At 42.0% G+C, this 25,309-nt stretch overlaps 1 protein-coding gene across 15 annotated transcripts in view; it reads left to right on the forward strand.

The window, feature by feature from the left end:
- CEP162 (centrosomal protein 162) overlaps positions 1-23,363 on the forward strand; it is a 91,390-nt gene extending 68,027 nt beyond the window's left edge. For all 15 annotated transcript variants that reach the window (XM_075597901.1, XM_075597899.1, XM_075597902.1 and 12 more), the window contains 6 exons: positions 4,775-5,002; positions 8,358-9,025; positions 19,006-19,147; positions 21,054-21,152; positions 21,937-22,071; positions 22,983-23,363. In XM_075597901.1, the coding sequence (XP_075454016.1) occupies positions 4,775-5,002; positions 8,358-9,025; positions 19,006-19,147; positions 21,054-21,152; positions 21,937-22,071; positions 22,983-23,192 (1,482 nt within the window). In that variant the 3' untranslated portion in view covers positions 23,193-23,363. The remainder of the gene's footprint in view (positions 1-4,774; positions 5,003-8,357; positions 9,026-19,005; positions 19,148-21,053; positions 21,153-21,936; positions 22,072-22,982) is intronic.
- The last annotated feature ends 1,946 nt before the right edge of the window (positions 23,364-25,309 follow it).

Raw genomic sequence — 25,309 nt, forward strand, 5'->3', positions numbered from 1 at the left:
CAATCTAGAGAACAACAATTACGCCAATATAGACACATTCTTTATAGCAAATAATATACGTTCATACGACTACTACTTAGATGTTCTCAGAGCTGGCATTAAAAGACCGAAAGTTTTCCTAAAGAGAGAACCAAGTGAAAAGTGGCACAATCCATTCAATAATTTCATATTTAACGTTCTACAGTCCAATACTGACATACAATTTATAACTGAAGAATATTCTTGTGCTGCGTATGTCGTAGAATATGTTAACAAAACAAATAGAGGTATCAGTAACCTACAACGACAGATCATTAACATCATGAATGAACATCCTGAATTTGATATAATTGAAATTACCAGAAATCTAAGCATCGACATGCTCAACACCGTAGAAATCACAAGCCAAGAAGCCGCCTGGTATTTACTACGCCAACCCATGTCTCAAAGCTCAGTAGTCATAGTTTACATACCCACTGTCTGGCCCATTGAACGACAGCGACTTAAGAAATCCAACGATGAAATGAATGAACAGGACCTCACAGATGATTCCAGTGATATTTGGAAAGACAACTGGTTTGACAAATATGAGAAAAGACCATTAGATTTAGAAAATTTAACATTGGCATCTTTTGTTGCTAATTACACATGTAATGCCAAAAGAGTTTACAAAAAAACGACAGTTTCCACGTGTCATACGTTACCGTAATTATGACATGGCTGAAGATATTAACGAATATAAACGTGAAATGGTTACTTTACACATAGCATTTCGCAACGAGGAGGAGGACATTCTATCAGAGATAAAATTTGTTACCATATACAATAATAATGAAGAGCTCATCTTACAACAACGCAAAATATACGAATCCGACTTGGACATTCGTAAAACAATACAAATATGCAAAGAAATGTGCAGAGAGGAAGGGACAGCAGATCCCGATGAGACATGCCAAAACGACTTAAATACGTTAGTGACTCGATTACAAGAAGACCCCAATGCATTCAAACAGTTTTATGATAATCCTGAAAGTGCAATGAATGCAGATCTTAAACTCGCCACCCTCAATAAACTTGGTGCTATAGCTAAGAAACGTGAGAACTTACTCTGTAAGGAGCAATTCTGCAAACTAATGCAAAATGCAAATGAAAAACAAAAAGGACTCTTGATGCATGTCATTTGGAGTCAACTTTCTCCAAATAGCGAACCACTTCAAATATTTCTTACTGGCCCCGCAGGCTGTGGCAAAACTTTTGTCATACGCCTTCTAATGGACATTTTCAATCGCTTCACTAACACTGATGGATACTGCAATTCATATATTACTTGTGCATCAACTGGAAAAGCTGCCGTTGCAATAGATGGCACTACTGTACACACTGCACTAAAAAATATCAATTTCTAAAAATGTACCTCTTTCGACTGAAGTTGTACAACAATATAGAAGTCTTTTTAAATACATCAAAGTGATTATCATTGATGAAGTGAGCATGATAGGTGCTGAGTTACTGTCTCAAATTGATGCCAGGCTGAAGCAGATAACTGGAAATGTTGAAACCAACTTTGGTGGCCAAAGCCTCTTTCTCATTGGCGACTTACGTCAGTTACCTCCCGTTCGAGCAACACCCATCTATAAACAAATTAAACAACGTATCGCGGGCCCCACTTTGTGGCGTGGACTGAAATACTATGAACTAGATGAAGTTATGCGCCAGTCAAACATAACCTTCTCAACTGTGCTAACTAAAATTGGTAATGGCATAAAATTAGATGAATGTGAGCAAAAACTCATTGAATCACGTTTCTACACTAAGGAAGACGCGGACCATCTATGTGCCAACGGAATACGTCTCTTTTTGCGTAATGATTCAGTGAACACCTACAACCAATCCATCCTGAGTGCCGCACCAGAAAAAACAATTTCAACAGCAATAGATATCTTTATTGGCTGTAGAAACGCAGAGCAGGAAGCCCACGTTCGACAAAAACTTTATAAAATGTCTGTTCTGGATACCGGCGGCTTACCCTACGAACTACCGCTTGTCATTGCAAAGCCATATCTTGTAACAACTAATGTAGATGTCTCTGACGGCTTAGCAAATGGTGCCTTAGGATCATTAGCTCACATCCAATACAGCGATGATGGACAAATACAACGGGTATGGCTAACTTTTCTTACATCGCCAAAAGTGGGAAAAATAGCTCGCAAAAAATACGCACATTACATGCAAGCCAACAACATCAACCCATCTGCTGTGCCAATAACAAGACGCACATCAAGTATAGCACTAAATAAAAATAGAACTATCACGGCTAAACGAAATCATTTTCCATTGATCCCGGCTTGTGCAATAACAATACATAAATCACAAGGTGGCACATTTAATTCCGTAGTCTACGAGTATGAAAAGGGACATGAGCAACAATTAGTATACGTTGCTTTATCGCGAGTCACTGACATCAATGGTCTGTACATTGTCGCAGCAAATGGTCAAAAGAAATTTTATCATGGACTTAGAAACGCTACGTCCACAATTGACCTACAAAATGAGTTTTCAAGACTAAAAAACAACAAACTACAGACCCTGCAAGAAACTTTACTTAATGTACTCAAAGACCCAACTAATTGTTGTGTATTCTCACTAAATTGCCAAAGCCTTCGAGCACACAACACAGACCTCACTGATACAGTTACGCAACAGTGTAACATATTACTACTTTCCGAGACTTGGTTACACAACAATGAAAATGTTACTATTGATAACTTTGAGTGTGTTGTTAAATTTAAACGCCAACATGTTATAGTCGGGGGAGTTGCTATATATCATAACAAACGCAACAATAGACATATTATGAGGCCTCATATGCACATCATTGACAGTCAGACTACAGGATTAGCAGTTAATGTCCCACCAATAGGAGACATATGTGCAGCAGAGTATATCTTACCTAATGGCAAAATTGTCCTCTCCATCGTCATATATTGTTCACCAAACCAAACAGTACAGAATATCATCAAATTCATTCAGTTCATTCTACTACCGTACTCTATTGAAGGTGATGGATTGTTCAACAAACATTACGACAAAGTACCCATCATATTAACTGGTGATTTTAACATCAACTTTCTATCTCAAGAAGCTCTACCACTTTTTAGATTACTACAAGAAAAATTCAATTTAACTCTCAACACCAATCCAGCCATAGCAACTACAACATCTGGATCCACTATTGATGCAGTTTTTCAACGACATTTAGATAATTTAGAATCGACAATATATGTATCTTACTTCAGTTATCATAAGTCGATTATTTCATGTATTAAAAATGATAGTATGGATTTTTAAAAGCAAAAAATAAAACTATACAATTGTAACATCTAAAAATTATTCAATTTTATTACAAACATCTATAACAACATCTAATATTATTGTTACTTTATATGTTGATGCCAGCACACAAAGAAGTTTCACTTACTATGCGCGTGCCCAGCACACACAGCTTTTTTTTTTTGTTGTTGCTGTAGAAGTAATGTTGAGAACATTGTTGGGAATATTGAATATTGATAAAGGTCAGTGTGCGGAAGCACGCAGGAATTTTTGAATTTGAGAAGTTTATAAAAAGTAGTTGCTATTTAATATTTTTCTCAAATTTTCCCTTTGAGTGCCTGTCGATCATCGAGTTAAAGAAGCATCACCTTATTTTTTTGTAATTGTTTAATATAATTTAGATATATATATACATACATATACATATCACGGGATCTTTGACGTTGAACTGCATTGATTTAAGCTTTGTAGACACCCTGCTTCCTGATATACTTACATGTAAAGGGGCTGCCGTATTCTGCTTCCTGGGGTTCCTTCTAAGGCCACACTTATAGTGCCGACGACACTGACGTCACGCTGTGGTTGCTGGAAAAAAATCTAATTGAATTGACTTCCAGCGATTGCGACCAAGCCGTTGTGTCGCTCCTACACAGTCATTCCCTGACTAGGTTCCCAAGGGCTTGAGGCTAGTCGCCACCCTCTTACCCCCTGATGGAGTAAGGCAGAACCGCCTCACTCACTGGGGAGCAGGCAACATCCTGGAATCGTTCTCCTCTAAGTTTGGGTTAGGAGCCTATTGCATATCTGGGGAGGGTTTAGTGACCCTGCCCCAAGCTGGGCAGATGTTAGAGAAGGTCCCAGTGTCACACCATACAACATGTGACCCCTTACTCCCGCCCCCTCTCACCCCCACCAGTCATGACGCTCCCAACTGCCATCCAGCCTGCACCTGGCTATGGCAACAATATTGCTAGTGTGCCAACATACTCAGCTCCTGGCCATGTGAATGGATTTAACCCTGACACTGCCTGCACTTACCAGGACTTACATGCCAGGGCCGGGAAACGCATAGCATGGGGCATTAAGCTACACAAGGAAATAATACATAGATGAGCATTATTTATATAGTGTCCTGTTTTGCCAGACTATGCACAAAGATTATAGAAACATTTCCTTACAAGCAGCTTTGGCAAAAATAAATAAATAGGAAAACCATTTTAGAACGGAGTAATGCTATGTGTGGAAAAATCTGTAGCCAATTACTGAAGTGAGAGAACTAGAACTTCAATCTGTAAGATCTCTGTTGTACCCTAATTTTTTATCATTTACCATAAACTTTCCTTGATAGTTTTATATTACCTGCTTGTAATGTCCAAGTTTCAAGTTCTTAATACAATTATATTCTGATGATGAATTAATAACATCTAACTACAGTTACTTACATTTTTTTGTGTGTTCTAAACAGGTTAAAGAAATGGAGGGAATTATTAAACGACGACATCCAAACTCAATACCTGCATTGATGTTTGCAGCTGCGGCTGTTGCTGAAACAGAATATAAAAGTTCAACCAAGAGCAATACAAACGCTTTTTTGGAAAGAAGAATCCAAAAGTTAGAAACTGATCTTGAAAGTAAAGACGAAGAAGCTAAGAAAAGCCTGCGTAGCATGGAACAACAATTCCAAAAAATAAAGGTAACCTGCTTGTATATGTAACTGTATTTTAAAATTAGACTTTTACGTTCTAATATTGATCATACTTTAAAGCTGAAATCGTGCACACCAACCCCCAATATTTTTTTTTTTTGTGGATGGGATGCTAAACAGTGCTATTTTCAGCTTTGGTGTTCCCCGCTTCCCAAGATACTTACTGGTAAAGGTACTGGCATTACTTCTTGGTTTTTACTTCTGCATGACACCAACCAATAGGAAGCCGCAATGGATGATGTTGTGTCTTGCTGTTGGCACGCAGGATATTTACAGTACCGTTTTGTTGCCCCTGGAAAGACTGGAACGCTGATATCTTCACGGGTAAATATTTCTGGAACCAGGAGGTCCATTGAGCTTAAAATAGTTGTTCTCATCCTGTAAAAAAAAATGTGCAGATAGGAGGAGGGGTTAGAAAACAAGAAGCCGGGATTTCTGCTTGAAAATGGCATATGATTAGGTATTACATAAACAAAACATTTTTCATGTTGTCGCCCGCATTTTCATTTTTCATGTAGTCTCCCGCAAGGGACTCGTAGTACACCCAGCAAGGTATACTGATACAGACCTCAAAAACCGGGTGCAGAGACAGACTGACAGCCTGAGCTGTTCTAAGACACACACGCACACACCCTAGTACAGTTTGGGGCTTTCAGTTATACCTCAAACTTCAGAGAGATGCCAGAATGTCTGCGTGCATCAAAAGGTTTTCTTTCTGGCCTCTTTATACCTGGCTGTTATGCACAAACTACTGACTCTATTCCCTTGGAGTATGAAACCCAAGACTTTTCCTGGCTGGGAGGTGTGAGAAGTAGCCCCCCTTACACAAAAGACTCCTCTCAATTTAGAGTACTCCTTTTGATGATCCCACCAACTAACTTCATTAGACATACAACCAGAGGCATTAGTATGCAAGGAAGGGTCGTCAGCTGTTTCTCCGTTAGAAATGCAGGAATAAACTTATAATGTCCACTTTTCGTTACTTGTGTGAACCTTGAACCCCCTTAGGATTTGTGGGGATAGGCTGTCCTACTGGCTCCTAGGGTCCACTATCGGGTCCAGGGTCTACTATCGGGGGACCCTGGAGGGGAGTTTCTAGGACCTCCGGAACCAAAGTTAGGGCAATTTAGCAGATTGGTGCGTTTTTAGTGGAAGGGATATAACACTGAATCTGTTCAGCAATTGAATCATTTTTTGATTACCAGGAAGCGAGACTCTGGGTTTTTCCCCACAAAGTTTCACCCTTTCTTGCAAGGTGTGGCGGTACCAGAAACTAGTTGCTAGCCCCAGCGGTTCCGGAGTTATAACCCCAAACAGGCTACTTAGTAAATGGGTCCAATTCCACTTAGCCCACAGACCGTACAATACAAACACCTAAGAAGGGACACGGACATACTTTCACAGAGGGAACACAGCAATTACTACATTTATACATGTTCCCATAACGTGGGCCGTATCTGCAGGGTCCAACCCAGGGATACCCTAGCACCCCACGTCACAATTACAAAATATTGCATAGTAAAAATATGAAAGAAAAAAGTGTGTGCGCGTTGAGCATGTGCATTTTAAGTGAAACTTCTTTGTATTTTGTCACTGTTTTGTCACAGAAATTGTACTTGTGGTGGTGGTTTATAATTTAAAATCAAAACACAATTTCGGTGCCGAAACGCAAAGAAGCTTGACTTATAATGCGGCACACGCCCCCTATTTTACCTATTTGCACTTCTATGTGTATAGTACCTGTGAATTCCTCATGTTTGTTAGTGTGTGTCTCTGTGTGTGTCTCTGTGTGTGTGTGTGTGTGTGTGTGTGTGTGTGTGTGTGTGTGTGTGTGTGTGTGTGTGTGTGTGTGTGTGTGTGTGTGTGTGTGTGTGTGTGTAAAGTGTGCACTATGTTTGCGCGTGTGTGTGTTGCGCATGCGCGCAGCACCTACAGCACAGGCGCGCCAAGCCGGCAGCTGCTGCACAGGAGCACCGCCCAGCCGGCGGCAACAGCTCCTGCGCATGCGCGCAACACCTACAGCACAGGTGCGCCCAGCCGGGCGGCAACAGCTCCTGAGCGCGGGAGCCTCCGCAAGCACGCCGAGGTGCCAACACTGACGGCCTCTTCTGCCAGCAGTGGCTGCACTTCCGTCACCACGAAGGTGATTTACTCCAAGGGAAATTTTCATTTGGTAGGTGCCAGCAAAGATGTTTCACTTCAAAAAGGGCCATTACATTATAACTTCTATCTAGTTAAAACCAATTTATTACAGAATAGTAGAATGATTTGTGATGAGAGAATACTTATCAAGAAATTTCAAGTCTTAGGGCCCTATGCAGAGAGCTGCGCTATTGTAAATGTCGCCATTTTTTGGTGAAATTTACGTAGAAAACAGGAGAAAATGCCGGATAACGGAAAACGCACCATTTTTTTTTTTATATTTGAAAATCTCGCCGCGCGCCTGCCGAGAACCTACATCTCGCCAGCTGAAAAAATATCCGAATTCAGAAAGGCGCGATCGCCATCTAGTGGCTGTTCGCGCCATTAAAATGGAGAGAAATTTTACAATTTGCTCCGCCAAAAAAAGTTGGCAGGAAGCTGGAGCTCACCGGCGAGAGGGAAAAGAAGAGAGAAAAAACGCGTTTTTTTTCAAACATGTTTCCCCAGCGCGCATCTCGCCGTGCAGTTTTCGGACCTTTATGCATATGGAGATAAAATCACGCCATTAAAGTTACAATTTATTGTTATATCCAATTATTTCCAGCGCTGCTCTCTGCATAGGCCCCCTAATGTCTTATCAACCAGTTGTAGCAGTAGTAGTGTGTCATGCTCTTTGTCATGAGCGTCCAACAAGTCTTTTCTTAATAATTTCTTGAACAATGAGACCAATTTGAATCGAGGAAATACGGTAACTAAAAAAACGATCTTGGGATCGTTTTTGAGCGATAACTGCTCAGGCAGAAGCGGCCATATGACTTTAAACACAAATTCTTCACAATGTATATATTTTCTAAATTGAATGTTGGCGAAGCTCTTTGACCAAATATAAATAAAAGCTTTGCTTAAATAAACTTAAACTTATGACTCGCTTCATGAGCCAAAGCCTTGAACATTAAGCATCATTTCCTTTTGTGTGACATAATATAGATACAGAGAACTTTTGGAAAGATCAACAGCTTTATAATACGTTAGTGGAAATACATTTCTCTCTTCTCATTTCTTCATTTTTGCTACTGCTTCCTAGAAGTAACATTTCTTATTAAACGTGCCAATTTAATTTTAAGTGTTAGTCTACCATAATAAAAGCTACTTTTTTACATAACTGCATATTGTAACATTCTACTTTGCCATTCCTTTTTAGATTCAATATGAGAGTCGAATCAATGAACTTGAACAATTGCTTGCTCATAGATTCATAAATGAACCACAAAAGCAATTTGACAACACAACCAAAGTAAGAGCCCTTGAGCAAGAACTTTCTATATGCAAGGAGGCAAATCAAATCGCAATAATGAACCTTAAAAAAGAAATAGACATTCTTCATGAAAATAATTCCTTTTTAGAACAGAAAGTAAGGACAAAAGAAGTCAACTTCTCATCAATTAATAAGCAAGTAGAAGAGGCTCCTGCTAAAGCCAGATTGACAAGACTCAACCAAGAATTGATTTCCAAAAGTAAAGAGGTTCAAGAACTTTCAAAAACAGTGGAGAGACTTCAAAAAGAAAGGATGGCGATGCTGTCTTATAAAAATCCTACAGATAAAGGTGATAGCAAGAACAAATATTCCATTAAAATAAAAAAAGATGTTGTACCCCCAGATAAGGAAAGCACAACAGACACTGAGAGATTTCCTGGAACTCTGGATGAGAAGATGTATCAGCCAGGGACATTTGCTGATTTCCATATCTCTGATGTCCAGCAAGAAAGGGACAGGCTAAAAGCAGAAATGCAGAGACTCTATCTAGAGGTCAACGAACAGAAGAGGAAGTTTGAAACATCAATGTCTCATGCAGAGCATACCATACAGAGGTAATAAAACACTTTATTAAGCTTGACATTTTGAAAAGCAAAACAATTTGTTTACAAACTGGAATGGAGCTGTTCATTATATTATAGACTTATTTAGTAGTGAAAAATGCAACACTAAACAACCGCTGTACTGACTTGTGCATGGAATAATGAGCCTTTTGTGAAAAACCCTGATCACAATAATTAGAGATTCATATAGATTTGATCCTAATCTCCACAAAAACATGTTATGGAAGAGTGACTGTTAAAAATGGGCATTTCCTTTTTATCTCCATGGCAGTGGACACACTTGCTTTAACTCCATCTCTGGCCAGGATAGGTCAGAAAAAAAACTTCCTGCAGGTAATACTTCCTATAAGTAGCTCCTCCTCCTACCCGCTTGCAGTGTTTTTCTGTCCTATCTGGCCTATAGGTGTTATTTTTAGCTTACCTGACTGCCTTCCCCTTTAAGTGGGTAAGTTGATGCCAGGGGGTCTGTTTGTCTCCCACTCTTCTGCCCCGTGAAGCCCCTGATATTGCACTTGGGTGAGTGGCAATTCAGGGGTGCCCTCTGAGACCAGGGCTTCCCGCAGAGGTGCTTTTTACAGCAGTTGAAATCCCCCTCATCCTCTGTAAAAGAAGCAGCATGGAGAGCAGCGTGTGCTGTTCTCCAGTCTGGCGGCTGCATGAAGGTCTGAGGTGCGCAAACACGGAAGCACGCGCAAGAGGGTAATTCAAATGTGCCGGTGCCAGCATTTACAAAGTACACGCAGAGATTTCCTGCTGTCGGTGTCCGACATAGCAAGTCATCGCAATGGAGTCTGACAGCAATAAAAGATCTCTGCACAAGTTTTGTAGGTACGCTTTGTTTTTCTATTTTAAATTTTTTAAAGATTTTTTTATTTTTTCAAAGGCATTTATTTGAGTTTCTTAAAGTGCTTATTACATGTTTATTGCACAATGCCCGTTTTTTGAAATGCCTAGTTTTTTTATGTTTCACTTAAAAAGTGCCTGTCTTGTAAACAATCCTGAGTTCAGATTTCAGCTTTGCTCAAAGATAGTGCTATTCCAGCTCAAACATTGTGAACAAATGTTGCATGGCCATATTGAAATAATTTATAAAATAAATACTGCCTGGTGCTGTATTAATCAGTAGCTCAGCCAGAAGAGACTTCTCTTAAAGCTGCAGTAGAAGTTTTCCGGCAAAGGAAAAAGTCGAAGTGCAGCTTGTGAAAAGCCTGCTATGGAAATGGTTTTGTGAGGATTAGCACCAGAATCTTCAGACAAATGTCATAAATGAATTATTTATTTATTTTATTTTTATTTATAAAATGTTTTACCAGGAAGTAATACATTGAGAGTTACATCTTGTTTTCAAGTACCCTATTTCCTCCATTCTAAGACGCCATCGATTCTAAGACGCACCCTTGATTTAATAAAAAAAATTGAGGAAAAAAAACCCACTATATTAAATGTGCAGAATTTTTTTCGGGACAGAGAGAGAGAGAGGGAGAGGGAGAGCGGAGGGGGGGGGGGGAAGAGAGAGAGAGGGAGAGTTGGGGGAAGAGAGAGAGAGGGAACAGAGAGGGAAGAGAGAAAGAGAGGGGGGAAGAGAGAGAGAGGGGGGAGGAGAGAGAGAGTGGGGGGGAGAAGAGATAGAGAGAGGGGGGGAGAGAGAGGGAAGAGAGAGAGAGTGGGGGGGAAGAGAGAGAGAGAGGGAGAATTGGGGGGAAGAGAGAGGGAAGAGAGAGAGGGGGGGGGGAAGAGAGAGAGAGAGGGAAGAGAGAGAGGGGGGAGAAGAAAGAGAGGGGAGGGGGGAGAAGAAAGAGAGGGGAGGGGGGAGAGAGAGAGAGCGGGAAGAGAGAGAGAGGGAGAGAGGGGGGAAGAGAGAGAGAGAGGGGGGGTGAAGAGAGAGAGTGGGAAGAGAGAGAGAGGGGGGAAGAGAGAGAGGGGGGAAGAGAGAGAGGGGGGGAAGCGAGAGAGAGGGGGGGTGAAGAGAGAGAGGGGGGGTGAAGAGAGAGAGGGACAGAGTGGGAAGAGAGAAAGAGAGACAGAGGGGGGAAGAGAGCGAGCGAGGGGGAAGAGAGAGAGAGAGAGAGGGGGGTGGGAGGGAGAGTTGGGGGGAAGAGAAAGAGAGAGTGGGAAGAGAGAGAGGACGGGGGAAGAGAGAGAGGGGGGAGAGAGAGAGAGGGGGGGAAGCGAGAGAGAGGGGGGGTGAAGAGAGAGAGGGGGGGTGAAGAGAGAGGGACAGGGGGGGAAGAGAGAAAGAGAGACAGAAGGGGGAAGAGAGAGAGAGAGGGGGGGGAAGAGAGAGAGGGGGGGAAGAGAGAGAGAGGGGGGAAGAGAGAGAGGGGGGGGGAGAGAGGGAGGGGGAAGAGAGAGGGGGGAGAAGAGAGAGAGAGGGGGGAGAGGAGAGAGAGGGGGGAGGGGAGAGAGAGGAGGGAGAGAGGAGAGAGAAGGGGGGAGAAAGGAGAGAGAGGGGGGGGGGCAGAAAGGAGAGAGAGAGAGAGAGGGGAAAGAGGAGAGAGAGGGGGGAAAAGAGGAGAGGGGGGAGAGAGAAGGGGGGAGGGAGGGAGAGAGGGGAGTGGGGGAGAAAAGGGGGAGGGGAGAGAAAGGAGAGAAGTGGGAGAGAGATTGGAGGGAAGGGGAGAGAATGAAAGGTCACACACACAAACACAGAGAGAGACAGATACATACACACACAGAGAGACACATACACACACAGAGAGACACACACACATACACTGAAAGAGAAAAACACAGAGAGACAGAGACAGACACGGGGTGGGGGTGGCTTGTGGTGCCGGCAGCACAGCTGTGAGTAGCAGAGGCAGACGGAGGGAACGTGGGGCATGCAGCAGCCACACACTGCCGAATGAATCTCTCCTGTGTGGGGGCGGCACTTCCAACAAGCAGCGCGGGGGAGGAGGGGGGCTTGTGGTGCATGCAGCCGAACATACATTGCTCCATGGGGACCAGCACTTGGAGCAGGGGGGGGGGGGGGGCTTGTGAGTAGCAGAGGCAGACAGAGGGCTTTTGGGGCATGCAGCAGCCACACACTGCTGAATCAATCTCTCCTGTGTGGGGGCGGTAATTCCAGCAAGGGGGGGAGCGCGGGGCATGCAGCCGAACATACACTGCTCCTTTGGGGACCAGCACTTGGAGCAGGGGGGGGGGGGGGGCTTGTGGTGCCGGCAGCACAGTTGTGAGTAGCAGAGGCAGACAGAGGGCTTTTGGGGCATGCAGCAGCCACACACTGCTGAATCAATCTCTCCTGTGTGGGGGCGGTAATTCCAGCAAGGGGGGGAGCGCGGGGCATGCAGCCGAACATACACTGCTCCTTTGGGGACCGGCACTTGGAGGGAGGGGGGGGTTTGGTGGCAGAGTCGCGGGGCATGCAGCGGGACACACTGCTCCTCTGTGTGGGGGGGCGGGGGGGGCAGAAACGCAGGGCAAACGCTGAAAGCTGCTGTGGCTTCTGCAGCGCCCCCTGGCTGTTTTTTGTGTGTGTTTTTTTGAGTACATCGATTCTAGGACGCAGTCCCTATTTCAGACACGTGAAAAAGGGGAAAAAAGTGCGTCTTAGAATCGAGGAAATACGGTATGTCCTGGGCATAGAGTTAAGCCATATAATACATGGTTACAAATACAGTTACATAAATGAACAGGGTATGCATTATATACAAGACATTGAATGCCACTGTATCGCAAAGCCTGCACTCAGTGCAGACCTCAAGTGAATCTCCGAAGAGATTAAGTTGAAAAACAAACTGAAGGAGTGAAGGGGTTAACTCCCTTCCTCTACCGTGATCAGGAGACCACACGCTAGCTGTCACTGGGTTTTTCCAATATACTCCTGATTAAAACAACTGCAACAAAAGCCTGCTAAGCAAGCAGGACTTAAAGTCCTAGAAACATTGCAACCTATAATTGATGCCTGGGACTCTTACTCGCTACCACAGGTAACAGGCAGGGACTCATCGTGCCTGCAAACCTCTGTGTACATTGATGTGGTCACTGTGGTGCCATATAATAAACAGATACTGTACCTTGCATGTGATTCCTTTCTGCCCCGTGAAATAGGGCATTTGTGATTGACTGCAGACGTATGCTGGTTATTGTTGAGCCTTTACACTGCTGTATGAAGATATAGTGTATCCTGTTTTCCCAGTATGACGAACAAAGGTAATTTTGTGTTGAAATACGTGGAGTTCTTACTGACCCAACCAGGTGGCAAAAGTGAGACAGCCTAGTCGAAATGGAAGAAGAATTTAAAATCCAGGATAGTCTATTCAAAGAAGCCAAGAAGATGATAAGATAATTCCCCATTGATGGGGTGATCCAAGATATGATTGGAGCAGAATGGGTTCGGCCAATAGGAAGCTAAAGCCTAGGCTGCTCCTCCCAAAAGGAATACGGCCATTTCCAGGTTTACTGGAAGAACCACTCTACCAGTAGAAGATGGGATCTCTTTTAAGGATCCTATGGCGATACGCATGAAAGACGTTGCGTAAATCTTTTCTGTAGACTTACATGATAAAGGAAATGAAATTAACCCTAACTCTAGCGCTTAACCTATAAAGTGTAATTACACGTGCAACAAATAAGGTGCAGAGTTTAAATCCAAAAAAATGCGAAAACCAGTTGTGGTAACAAAAGGCCGGAGCTGCCAAAGGCTTCCCACAATGCAAATTACCTCCAACCGGCATACAGTAATACGATGAATGAAAAAGGATACCTGGCGCTTAAAATTACACTATGTCCATACGAAACAAATCAGTCTCTTGAAAATCCCCCAGAGTTCAAATCATGCAGTTGATGTCTGTAGATTTTCTGTAGATTTTTCTTCACTGCTGCAACACCCCAATCTATCTGGAAACGATAAAGAGGCACACCATTGCGCAGTGTTCCTGATACTTAATGGCTTCCCCTTACATATACAGTTCCCAATGTAGACTGCGTCTACTTACAGGAGTGCCTCTTTCTGGATACAGTGGTGACAATCTGTGCTTTAATCCCTTGAAAGTCCACTTGTGCCACGAATCCCCCGGGTACTTCCTCTCTCCCTTGAAGCTCCGTGATTCAAGGACCACCCAAGTCACACGGATCCCCAGAGAAAGAGAGTAGACAGTTGCAAAGGATGGCAAAAAAATTAATAAAAACGGCTACAACAAGCCTAAAAGCACGGCTCAAACAAGCCTAAAAATCACTCACATGTACTCACATGAATACATGCAGTTAAATACGTCACGAGATTGCCGTCCGCAGCTTGTGATGTTACTCCCTAGACTGCTCCGGTTGAGGTCCGCCCTCTCACTGCAAGTCCTCAGCCGGTCTGGTGCGCCTGCGTCTCTCTCTCGTTTGGCTGCGTTTCCGGTATACAGCCAACAAGTCTGACACACTGTGCACCTCTGCAATCTTTTCTTTCCCAACTTGCTGGAAAAATCGCTTCAGATGATTTTCCCTTTTATCATGAGTTCCAGAAACGGTCGGGTGGATGGGAGCTGCCTCCCGCTGCTGCTGTTCTTGCTGCTGGTCGTGGTGGTGCTGCTGTGCGCATGTAGACTTACAGTAGCATCAGCCTACGTCTTCAGAGCCATGAGGATCTGGCTGGCCAATATAAAAGAAACTCTGGATAGAGAAGTAAAAAGAGCTTCTGTTTTAGGCACCTTATGGCTAAAGGACATAATAGGTAGGGCCCACTTTACAGCCAGACTCTGGAGATTCCAGGGAAGAAAGATCGTATTGCCCTGGCAGGAATTACACTGAATGCCCATCACGGAGAGGTGGATAAGGTAATCTTATTCATGGCCCCAGAGGAAGAGGAGTAACCTGTAGAGGCAAGTTGGCACTCACCAGGTTCAAGATTGTGCGGGCTCAAATTTATTACAGACAGATGGGTTCTTCAAATACTATCAGCCAGTTACCATCTGGAATACAACACTTTCCCAACTGAAAAATATTTGTTTAAATCTTAGTAATACCAATTTAAAGGGTATCCAGAAATGCTATGGAGCAAATCTTCGACAAACTCAAATCAAGTCAAGTGTTTGTGGACGTTCCAAAGGCCCAAAGAAAGCAAGGCATTTATTCAAACCTATTTCTAGTGGAGAAATCCACAGGGAGCTTCAGACAAGTTCTGGACCTAAAGTTTGTAAATGCCTTTCTAAATATCAGAAGATTGAAGTTGCAGTCTTTTAAGGTCAGTAATACAATCAGTAGAGCCTGGAGGCTGGTTAGTGTCACTGGATCTAATAGATGCTTATCTGCATATCCCGAATTTGCAAAGAAGCATAAGAAATATCTCAGATTCTCTATCGCAGGTCTTTATTTGAAATATGTAGCTCTCCACTTTGGGTTAGCAATGGCTTTCACAAACGTGCTGATTATTCTAATTGCAGAGTTAAAGATGCAAGGCATGCAGGTATTTCCATGTCTGGACCATATGCTGATAAAATCCAGAAGCAAGGAAAGACTGTCACATCTTAATGTAGTGTTAACCTTTCTAAAATCTCATGGTTAGTTGGTAAATGAAGAAAGCCACCTGGAATCAACTCAGTCATTAAAGTTCCTAAGATTCATGTTTAATTCAACCAAGGAAAAATTTATTTACTTCGGTAAGAGGCTTTCAATATCATCCAACTCGTAAAAGCGAGAAGAGCAAAACCCACAGATGCAACTGTCGGTTTTGCACCAGCATCTGAGAAAAATCCACAAGCATCTCGCAAACGCTCTGCAGCATAGTCCACAGACGCTGTAATGGCCAATCGGATTGACACAGCGGGGGTGCCTGCATTTGAATGGGACTCACAGCCCTGTAGGATTCACACAGCGTGATTCGCATTCAAATGCAGGGACCCCCGCTGTGTTAATCTGATGGGCCATTTGTCACGCCTGTATGCCCACAGACCTGGCAAGACCCCAATACTGAGGTGGGAACGGTATTACACCACACACCCACAGCAGTAGGAGCAAGCCCGGAGTGTGGTATAGCATTGCTGGGCCTGTTGGAAAAGTAGTTAGGATACTTGCAACGTTTTGTAGGGTTAAACGTAAGAATGGTCGTATCCGTGTGCCAATGTCCAGGGGTACAGAGAGCAGAGTAGTCGTAGTTCATAGCTAGGTCCAAGGATTCCAGAGGTCAGCAAAGTAGAGTTCGTAGCAAGGTTCAAGGGTTACAGAGAGCAGGGTAGTCCAGGACAAGCAGGGTTCAAAGCCAGGGAAATCCAAAGTAACACAGGAGCAGGGACAAGCAGGAACACTGAGGGAGCAAAGCATAGGTCAGCACACACGGAAACAGGAACTATGCAGAGCGATGATAGAGAGGACAGACAGGGAGTATAAAGGAAGACACACCAATGGGAGAGAGGGGAGGAGCAGAGAGAGAATTGGGAGACAACAAGGATAGGTCAGGGAGAGAAGAGGAGGAGACAGAGGGATCAGAGAGAGAGATGGCTTGCAGGGAATGGGAGGAGGAGTCAGGAGAGTGACAGGCCTTAGAAGAGGAGCGTGTGCGCGCACCCTCTGTAAGCTGAGTGCGCGCGCACAGGCTGCGTCACAAGACGCACGGAGCGCCGCGGGCACCCCAGTGGAGGGAAGCAGAGGACTGTATGGGATCGCTACCGAAGGTGAGGGACTGGCAGCGGGTGTCTGGGAGCTGGGAGCGTTGCCGCAGGGGCTCGGGGACCGCGCTGGTGCCCGAGACCTGCGGGGCGTGCGCTGAGGCAATGGGGCAGTCAGAGAGGTAGACGGAGCGGAACAGGAATGGGTAAGAGCAGGGAGATTGGCAAGGGACAGGGGGAGAGAAAGAATCCCCTGAACCGTCACACCATTACAGCATGTATGGACTATGCTGAGGATGCTATGTTTATGGAATTCCTCAGAATCGGGTGCAAAACCGACAGCTTCATCTGTATGTCGACAGCAGGAGCATGTATGTAACTGCTAGGAAAGATGGCATCCACTTTAGAGGTTACAACATGGGCAAGGTTTCAAGGGCTCTTCAGCTAATCTTCCTGGATAAATAGAACAAGGACCCTTCAGACCTACTTCAAGGTATCTACCTGTTCCCAAGAACCACAGTTAAATTGAAATGGTGCCTAAAAGTAAGCAACTAGGTAGAAGGATTTGCTTCAGGATCCCAATTGAGTTTTCTTATTCACTGATGCAAGCAACATGGGCTAGGACGCCCAATTCAGGGACAAGTTTGTTCAGATTACTGGCCATATACCATAAACAAACAAGTCATCACATTTTCTTGGAACTAAAAGCCATAGAAGAAGCTTTAAAGGCTTTTCAGCATCTTTTACAAGACCTTTGCGTGAATTTAAGATCAGACGACTGATCTGCAGTATTTTACCTGTGCAGAAGGAGGAAAAGAAGCACAATGCTGTGGAAAGTAGCAGAAGCCATTCTTACCTAGGCAGAGAGCAATCGGCATGATATTACAGTAATACTCATTCCAGGGGAACAAAACATATTCACAGACTTCCTTAGTCGGCAACTAATTCAAACAGGAGAAGGAGACTTAAAGACAGAGGTTTTTCTGAAGATAAGAAACAAATGGGGTTGACCAGATATCGTACTGATAGCGCCAAACCTAAACAGAAAAGTCACTGTCTCTTGCTCAAGAAATTTTCATCTGCAAGCAGCACACACGGATGTGCTCGTCTTCCCTTGGATGTTGTCTAGCACGGGGGGAGGGGGCGTCCCCCAGGGGAGGAGCAAGATTATTCAGGGGGGGGCGCGGCGGTTGCAGAGGCCCCGCGCTCTTCCTCTAAGGCATTTAAATTAATGCCGGGGGTCGCGTGAGGCCTCTGCAACGTCACTTACCTTCTCTTAGGTGACGCGTCGCCATGGCAACGTCAGATGTCACGTGGCAACGCTGCGTCATTTGGGAGGGAAGCAGGAGGGGGGCATGAGCAGGAAAGATTGCTGCCTACTACAACACTCATTCCAAGTGAGTGCTAAAAAAAATATAACAGACAAGGCGAAGGTGATTATAATTCTGCCCAATTGGCCAAGATAATCGTCATTTCCACAAGTCATATACATGGGAAAGGAATCTCCTTCCAGCCTTCCAGTATGAAAAGACCTGATGAGTCAAGTGCCAATACTGTACCCCAATTCTCAAAATTGGCCTCTTCAGGTCTAGAGATTTGAGCGGCTGTTGCTCAGAAATAAAGGTCTCTGAGTCTATCACTACGTTAATGACTGTTAGAAAGCACTCAATTTCAAAAGTATATAATCGAATATGGTTTACTTTTATAGATTTTTGCCACAAATTTGGAACCGATTTTGAAGAGCCTGACCCAGGTATTCTTTTACAGTTTTTTTCTGAACAGATTAGGCAAAGGTCTTTGTGCTGAGACTAGAATGCTCTCAACTGTTTCCGCCAGTCAACAAAGTAAATGCCGGGTGAATTGGGCTTTTAAGGATGGTGACAAGGTCCATTAAGATTGCAGTGACTGTAAACACACTAGGTGCTTTTGGAAAGTGCATAATTCTGCAACACGTAAAGGGAAACTTTTATGTACAAGCACATTGCCAATGTTTTCTGCGTGTTTTCTAAGCTGCTTGGCTATTTATATTATTAATTCTTTTAATGGGAAGAAAATTAGAATGAAGACGTAAAAAAGAAAAAATCACTTTATGGATGATTTAAGCCAATTACAGTATATACTGTAGGTACGTTCTTTAGAAGAAGAAAAAAAGCCTGATGTAAGACTGTACCTGTCTTCAATTTATTCTTAATACAGTACTATTCAAATGAAGACGTAAAAAAGAAAAAATCACTTTATGGATGATTTAAGCCAATTACAGTATATACTGTAGGTACGTTCTTTAGAAGAAGAAAAAAAGCCTGATGTAAGACTGTACCTGTCTTCAATTTATTCTTAATACAGTACTATTCAAATGTTGTTCGAAAGGTTCTTAACTATGTACCCGTTGTCTTTAATAAACCTTGCCACTCAAGAGCCTGACAAATTGTTATTTCACAGGTTAAAAGAAGAATCAGCCGCACAAATTGCAACCCTGAAAATCTCACATCAAATGGAGGTAGAAAAGATTGTCTGTCAGCATGCAGTAGATCATTCATCTTCTAGAGTAGCTGAACTAACTAGTAAGATGTCAACACAAGAGGTAACAACTGGCTTTCCTTTTCACAGATTAATTAGCATGTCTGCTTCTGTATACTTTGAAATACAAAATATGTATTTTGAATATGTGTGCTGCATCAGCTTGTAGACAAATATCTATGGCAATTACATATAACTTCAATTTTTGGATGAAACAGATCAGAAATTGGGCTTTTTGCAAACAGTTATATTATGGGAGATTTAGAATATTGGGAAATGTCCAAAACATGTGTCAGACATGAGCGACTAGTGGGCAGCAAAGTGGACTTGCTTGAGAAGAAAGTAAGATAGCTTTATTTTTGTAACTTTAATGGTAAGTAGGAACAGTAGAATGTGTTAAATATCAGTTTATCTCCTTTGATGCCAAGACAATAAGTTGTACAGGGGTTATGGTCTCACTGTAAATTAAATTATTCTAAGGTACAAATTAGGGTTAAGTAAGCAGTATTTTTGTGCGTTTTACTGGGGTTCCCATGTTTTCACTTTAGCCAATTATTTGACTGCTAAATAACAAAAGTGAAAAATTAAATGAAGGATATGATTTATGTTTTACCAAGCCAGTCAAGGAATGAGGAATCACATTGAAGGGAGGGAATATGTCAATAGATGGTGATGGAGATGAGTGTCATACAAAAAATGTTTATACCTATGGACAGGGCTCCTCACCATTCAGATTTTCTAACTGCAGTTTACATTTTTCTTTCCTCAATTTTTTTGCCAGTGTAACCCCCCCTCCTAAAGGCTTACTAACATAACTGTTGTATGCTAGGCCCCACCTTGGGTTGCTATGGGGATCCAGACGTCATGCAGTTTATTTAAGGAGAAAGGACTATTCTAGAAGGTTAAGTTCCATGAGGAGAGGCGCCTCAGGCGAAGTCGATCTGTAATGTTTCTAAAGTAATAGTATGGGCCAAGTCGTCTTGTTTATTATGTTGTAGATAGGGACAGTACCAGTTACGTTAGGATCCCTGAAAGAAGGAATGGAATCCAGAATAATAAAAAGGAATATGGCACACCATAGAGTGCCTCAGGAAAAGATGGCTGCCGTGTGCTGGCGGTTTGCTCTAACCACAAATAAGCGCTAATATTTCTCATCAGCCTTTATGGCAGTTCCCAAATAGGCAAAAGGTATTGGGTCAAGTAAGGAAAGACCCGTTGGGATTCCCCTAGTGACCAAGAGTAATTGGATTAATACCGATGATGGTTTCAAAGCAACATGATGGGCCGGGTCTCATTTTCACTCATAGAAACTAAGTCCAAGTACCTTCATCGGAGTGTTAAGAGTGGACACTAATGGAAGAACTGTATTCATGTATGTCTGTTATAAAATACAGTACACCGTACTGTCCATGGGGACGCAAATGACTGTTGTACTACAAAAGTTTCTGGCGCCCATTATTTTACAACCTTGCTACCTCATCGCCCAGCGGCCTGAATCCAGCCGCTGAGTCATGGTAACCCATGAGGAGTAGCCATATAATACACACCAATGTAATCACCCTAGAAGTTGGGCAGGAAGGGTACACCAATAGTAGAAAACTGGAAAATAAATACAATTACAATTTAGGCTAAAGCAAATTAGGAATGTATTGGGTGGAGGGTAATTTGTGATGAAAAAGCTTGAGGTAGTTTCTGCACAAACATTTCATCCACCAAAATCCATTTCTGTATTTGTACATATACTGTATATGGCCTAGTATTGGGTTTTTAAATTAACAAATGCTGTTTTTCTACAGCTAAAATGTATTCAGCTTCTGATATAACTGTAATTTTGTTCCTACAACCACGTTGTCTCGAACAGCATTACTTTTTTTGAAGTGCTTACATCAGTATTCATGAAATATCTTTTCTATATATTTTTTCATTTGAGAATCAATATGCTAATGCACATTTTCAAACAATTCCTTTAGATTCTCATAAGGCATCTTCAAAAACAAATGCATGAACTTCAGAAGGATCGAGAGGCCCTTGCTGTTTCTCATGTTCGAGAGGAAACATTGCAGAAAGAGGTGATCGCCAATGACCCTGTTCATCATTTGGTATTGTATTGTAATCAATCTTGGTTCGCCCAAGTGAAAACGGCAATTCTCTTCATTTGTTTGCAGCTATTTTTAAAGCCTCAATCCTGCCCATTTTACATATTTATTTTTTTACAGAACTCAAACCATTCTGAGCTCTATTTCCCCCTGTTTCCCGAGATACTTGCTAGTTAAGTTGCTGGTGTTCTTCCTGGACATTTAATGATGGCCTCCTTGATCGTCCATTAGGAAAACGCAATGTCACCCTTTTTGCCTCCCTCCCCCAAATTCCATTGCTGATTTTTATTGGGCAGCAGGACCTGCTAGATTTGGCATACATTTTAATTTCCCTAATAGGAGAGAAAACACTGGCAACCAAACCGGTAACTATCCCAGGAACCAGGGGTCTTTGGAACTAAAAAATAGTATAGTTCAGCTCCAGGGGTCCCCCTGGTTCTAATTCTGTAGAGAGAAAAAAAAGGCAATATTGCTGCTTTAAACTATCTGTCTTTACTACAGCAATTAAAATGATTGTTTACATGTAGCCATACATATCCACCCATTGGGTTTGGGCTGCTATAATCCTTATGAATTTGTGCCTCATAAACATAATGTAGCATGTCATCTTTCTGTAAACTAAAATGTTAAATAAGCATCCCCTATTAAATTCCAGAACATTTTTATTTCCCCGATTTATGTTTGCAAACAATTTCTCAAAGCAATCCAATAGTACTTTTCATTTGATTCTAATGTTTTCTATGATATTGAATTGAAGGTGGCTAAACTCTTGGAGGAACTGAAAGAGGCAAAGCAGTGTCACAGTCCTGGAATGAAGCACTTTTTAGCTTTGGAAAGTAAGATTAAGCACATGGAAATGAGGCATTCACAACGAGAACAGGAACTTCAACAGGTAAGTTAAAGCATGTAAAGGCTCTTGGAAGATCTGCTTTGCAAGATTTCCCAGTAATTATTATTAATGTACAAATAATTTACTGATGAATATGAATCAAGCAGTGTTAGTTTTGCAGTCAATCATTTGCTAATTTATCAAGCCACCTAAAACAACTCCATTGATTTTGAAAAAAAGAACAAGACCAATTTTTTAACATTTATCAGAATATCACCTAACTATAGTCCAAAAACTAATTTTACATGAAATTATTTTTTTTTAAATCCCATTCATGATATGTCCTTATTTAAGATTTTGTTCCCTAAAAGGTTAAATATCTGTATTAATCATGTCCTATTTTCTGACAACACAATGCCCCAAGTCAGTGTGATATAAAGGTGCAACCAATTAGGTGACCTGTTCAGGTTTTGTTTCTGGTTTGTTATGAAGTGCATGTGAAACCCACAATTTTATGTTTCATTGTTCATTCCTCTATTACAACTTTGAAAATAAGTTGAATTGAAGGTTTACGTCTGATAGGCACCTTCCACTTGTGGCAACTGTTCTGTAAAAAACAGGAGATACAGTAATGTTGTTATTAAAGACTAAAAAGTGACATTACAGTGGAAAATAAATGAAAGAATATAAGTAATAAAACCTAATACCATTGTAATAATGCAAATTGTATGCAAGAGTAAATATTTGAGTGCATGCAAAGTTTGTGTGTGTACTGTATACATTTGGTTTATGGCCAATGAATAAATTATCTATTCGAACTACAGTAAGCTTCTGTAAAATTGTACATGGAGGAGCAATCACACATTCCACATAACAGTAGGGGGGGGTATATATTTTATGTTTTTCGAGTAAAAGCTTCTGGTGTACAGTAACATAAAAAAAATAACTTGAATAATCTCACTGTAATTTTGCAGATAATACACCAAACTCGACATGTTGCAGAAACAGACCAAATCCAAGAAGTAGACCAGTGGAAAAAGCTGGCACAACAAAAGAACCAAGAGCTAGAGAAATTTCGAATGGAGTTAGATGCAATATTAGATGTTTTGCGAGTGCTACAGAGACAAGGAGTCGTTATTCCTGTTTCAGTGTCTAATGTTACAGAAGTCAACTGGAAGGCATGACTTGAAGGTTACTTACAAGGATATATTTATCAAGCAGCTCTTTGCACATAATATTTATAGAACTCAATGTTTGAATTACCAGTGTATCAAATATATATTTTTGTGTGTGTGTAAAATGTTTACATTTTAGTAGTCCTTTTTTTAAATTTTTTTATTCCTTTAACGTTACAACATTTGTTTACCCAAGTCTCATTTCTGCCATAAAAATATTGCACTGGAATAATGTATCAAAACAAAAATTATCTAATACAATTATTTAATTAATTACTCTACTATCCTCCATGTACCATTTGCCCATGTTCAATAATTTTAGCAACATATAATACGAAATAATATAAGTATAGGACTTTGTGGTTCCTAATATAAATACATCTAATCAATGTAATGGTTAAATAATTAAAGGAAGCTGAAAAAAATAAGTTTGCTTAAATACTATCTTGCCAATTATATTCACTAATGAAAATATTGTGACATCTTCAATCATACCTTTCTAATTAGGCAAAGGATGAAATTATTATGTGCAGCACATTTCTAAAGATGGAAATAATTCTTGTAAATTAAAGGATATGCTAAACCTCTGATAATACCATCAGCTTGTTGGCTGGCTTCCAGGTATTCTTCCAGTAATGCCCAGAAATCCGCTTCCAGCTCACATACACTGTTAAGGAGGCGGAAGGTGACTCAGGAAGCAGCTTGGTAGGTTTGCCCCGGTATCGGGGGGGGGGGGGGCAGCAGAGGGATTCCAGGGAGGTGAGCAGTCAGCGAGACCTGACTTGGTGAGAGGAGGTTTCAGTCTGCAGGCATATATTGGTAACAGAGGGGGGAGGCTTGACTTATTGGTGTCACGGTAGACCAGGACTTTTAACACCATTTATATTTAAGGGATCAGTCACAGGGCAAAATACAGTAAGTGAAATAAAATGAGGTTTATTTTGGATAAATACTCGGAAACACAGGAATATAAAATACAAAAATATACACACAGAAGTCTGGGGAATGAAATCTACCTTTCCTTGGTGCAATGACCCACTTCAAATGGGTTTCCCCTGTCCGCTTCCCTGCTCCAGGATATCAAAGTGCTGCGCACAGCAGCCCCTCTGAAATGTATCTCCACACTCCTTCCCACAGATGGATTTCTGCAAACTCAACACTCCTTCCCAGAGTGGACTTCTGAGGGAATCTCCACACTCCCTCCCAAAGTGTCTCTCCCTCTGAGGGATAACTAACTTCTCTGATCAGCAGTGCCTCTTTTATACCTCTTGCTGGCTATGCTTTAACATTGAACAATGGTAGCCAGCCAAGAGAAACAGTGCCTGGGGCTCAGGCCTGATAACTGATTCATTTAACTAATCCCCCACCTTTGTTCTGACTTATTTCTATGGAGAGCTTCAACTGAGTGAATTGCTTAGTCTTTCTCCCTAGAAATAACAATAACAGTGGAATATCTAACTTACTTTTTTGCATGTTCATTCCATCACCACACAATACCAACTACTGTATCTAATCTGGGAGGAACTGCTAACACGTGTATAAATGCAGAAATAAGGTAATTATGTAAAGGACAGGACTTGGCATTACACACAGCAAGCCCAAATCCCATCAAAGAACAATGTTGATTGGGGAAAGTATTGTTACAGGGAAGACCGAATACATTCTTTGAAAGGCATTCTTACAGACATGGTGCATTATACATTCCCTGTTCTCCCTCTGATATTAAAGACATTTGGCTGGATGAAATATTACTAGGACAGCCAAGTTACACCGTTTTGTAGGGGTAAATAGCTGGGATTTCTCCCCACTAGGTCAGCCAGCGACCCCTACCGTCACAATTGGATCAGTGGAGACATTTTAAAATTAGCCTTTTATGCTAATAAACTCCTCAGGACCGGAAATTGCCTAGCCATTACTGCTCTGGGTTGGTTAAACTCCACCCCGGGCATTAATGGCCAGTTAATGCCCTGTCCTGAGGGGGATTATTACTGCATTAAATATATACATTGAGAACTACCAGAAGAGATGAAACCATCATAGTAGCACTGTGTATGGTATGATAAACTAGGAAGAACAGATTGCTTCAGTTGAAGGAACATGATTATTTTTTTTTTGTTTAAAAATAC

The sequence above is a fragment of the Ascaphus truei genome, chromosome 4 (assembly GCF_040206685.1).
Source record: "Ascaphus truei isolate aAscTru1 chromosome 4, aAscTru1.hap1, whole genome shotgun sequence".
NCBI lineage: Eukaryota > Metazoa > Chordata > Amphibia > Anura > Ascaphidae > Ascaphus > Ascaphus truei.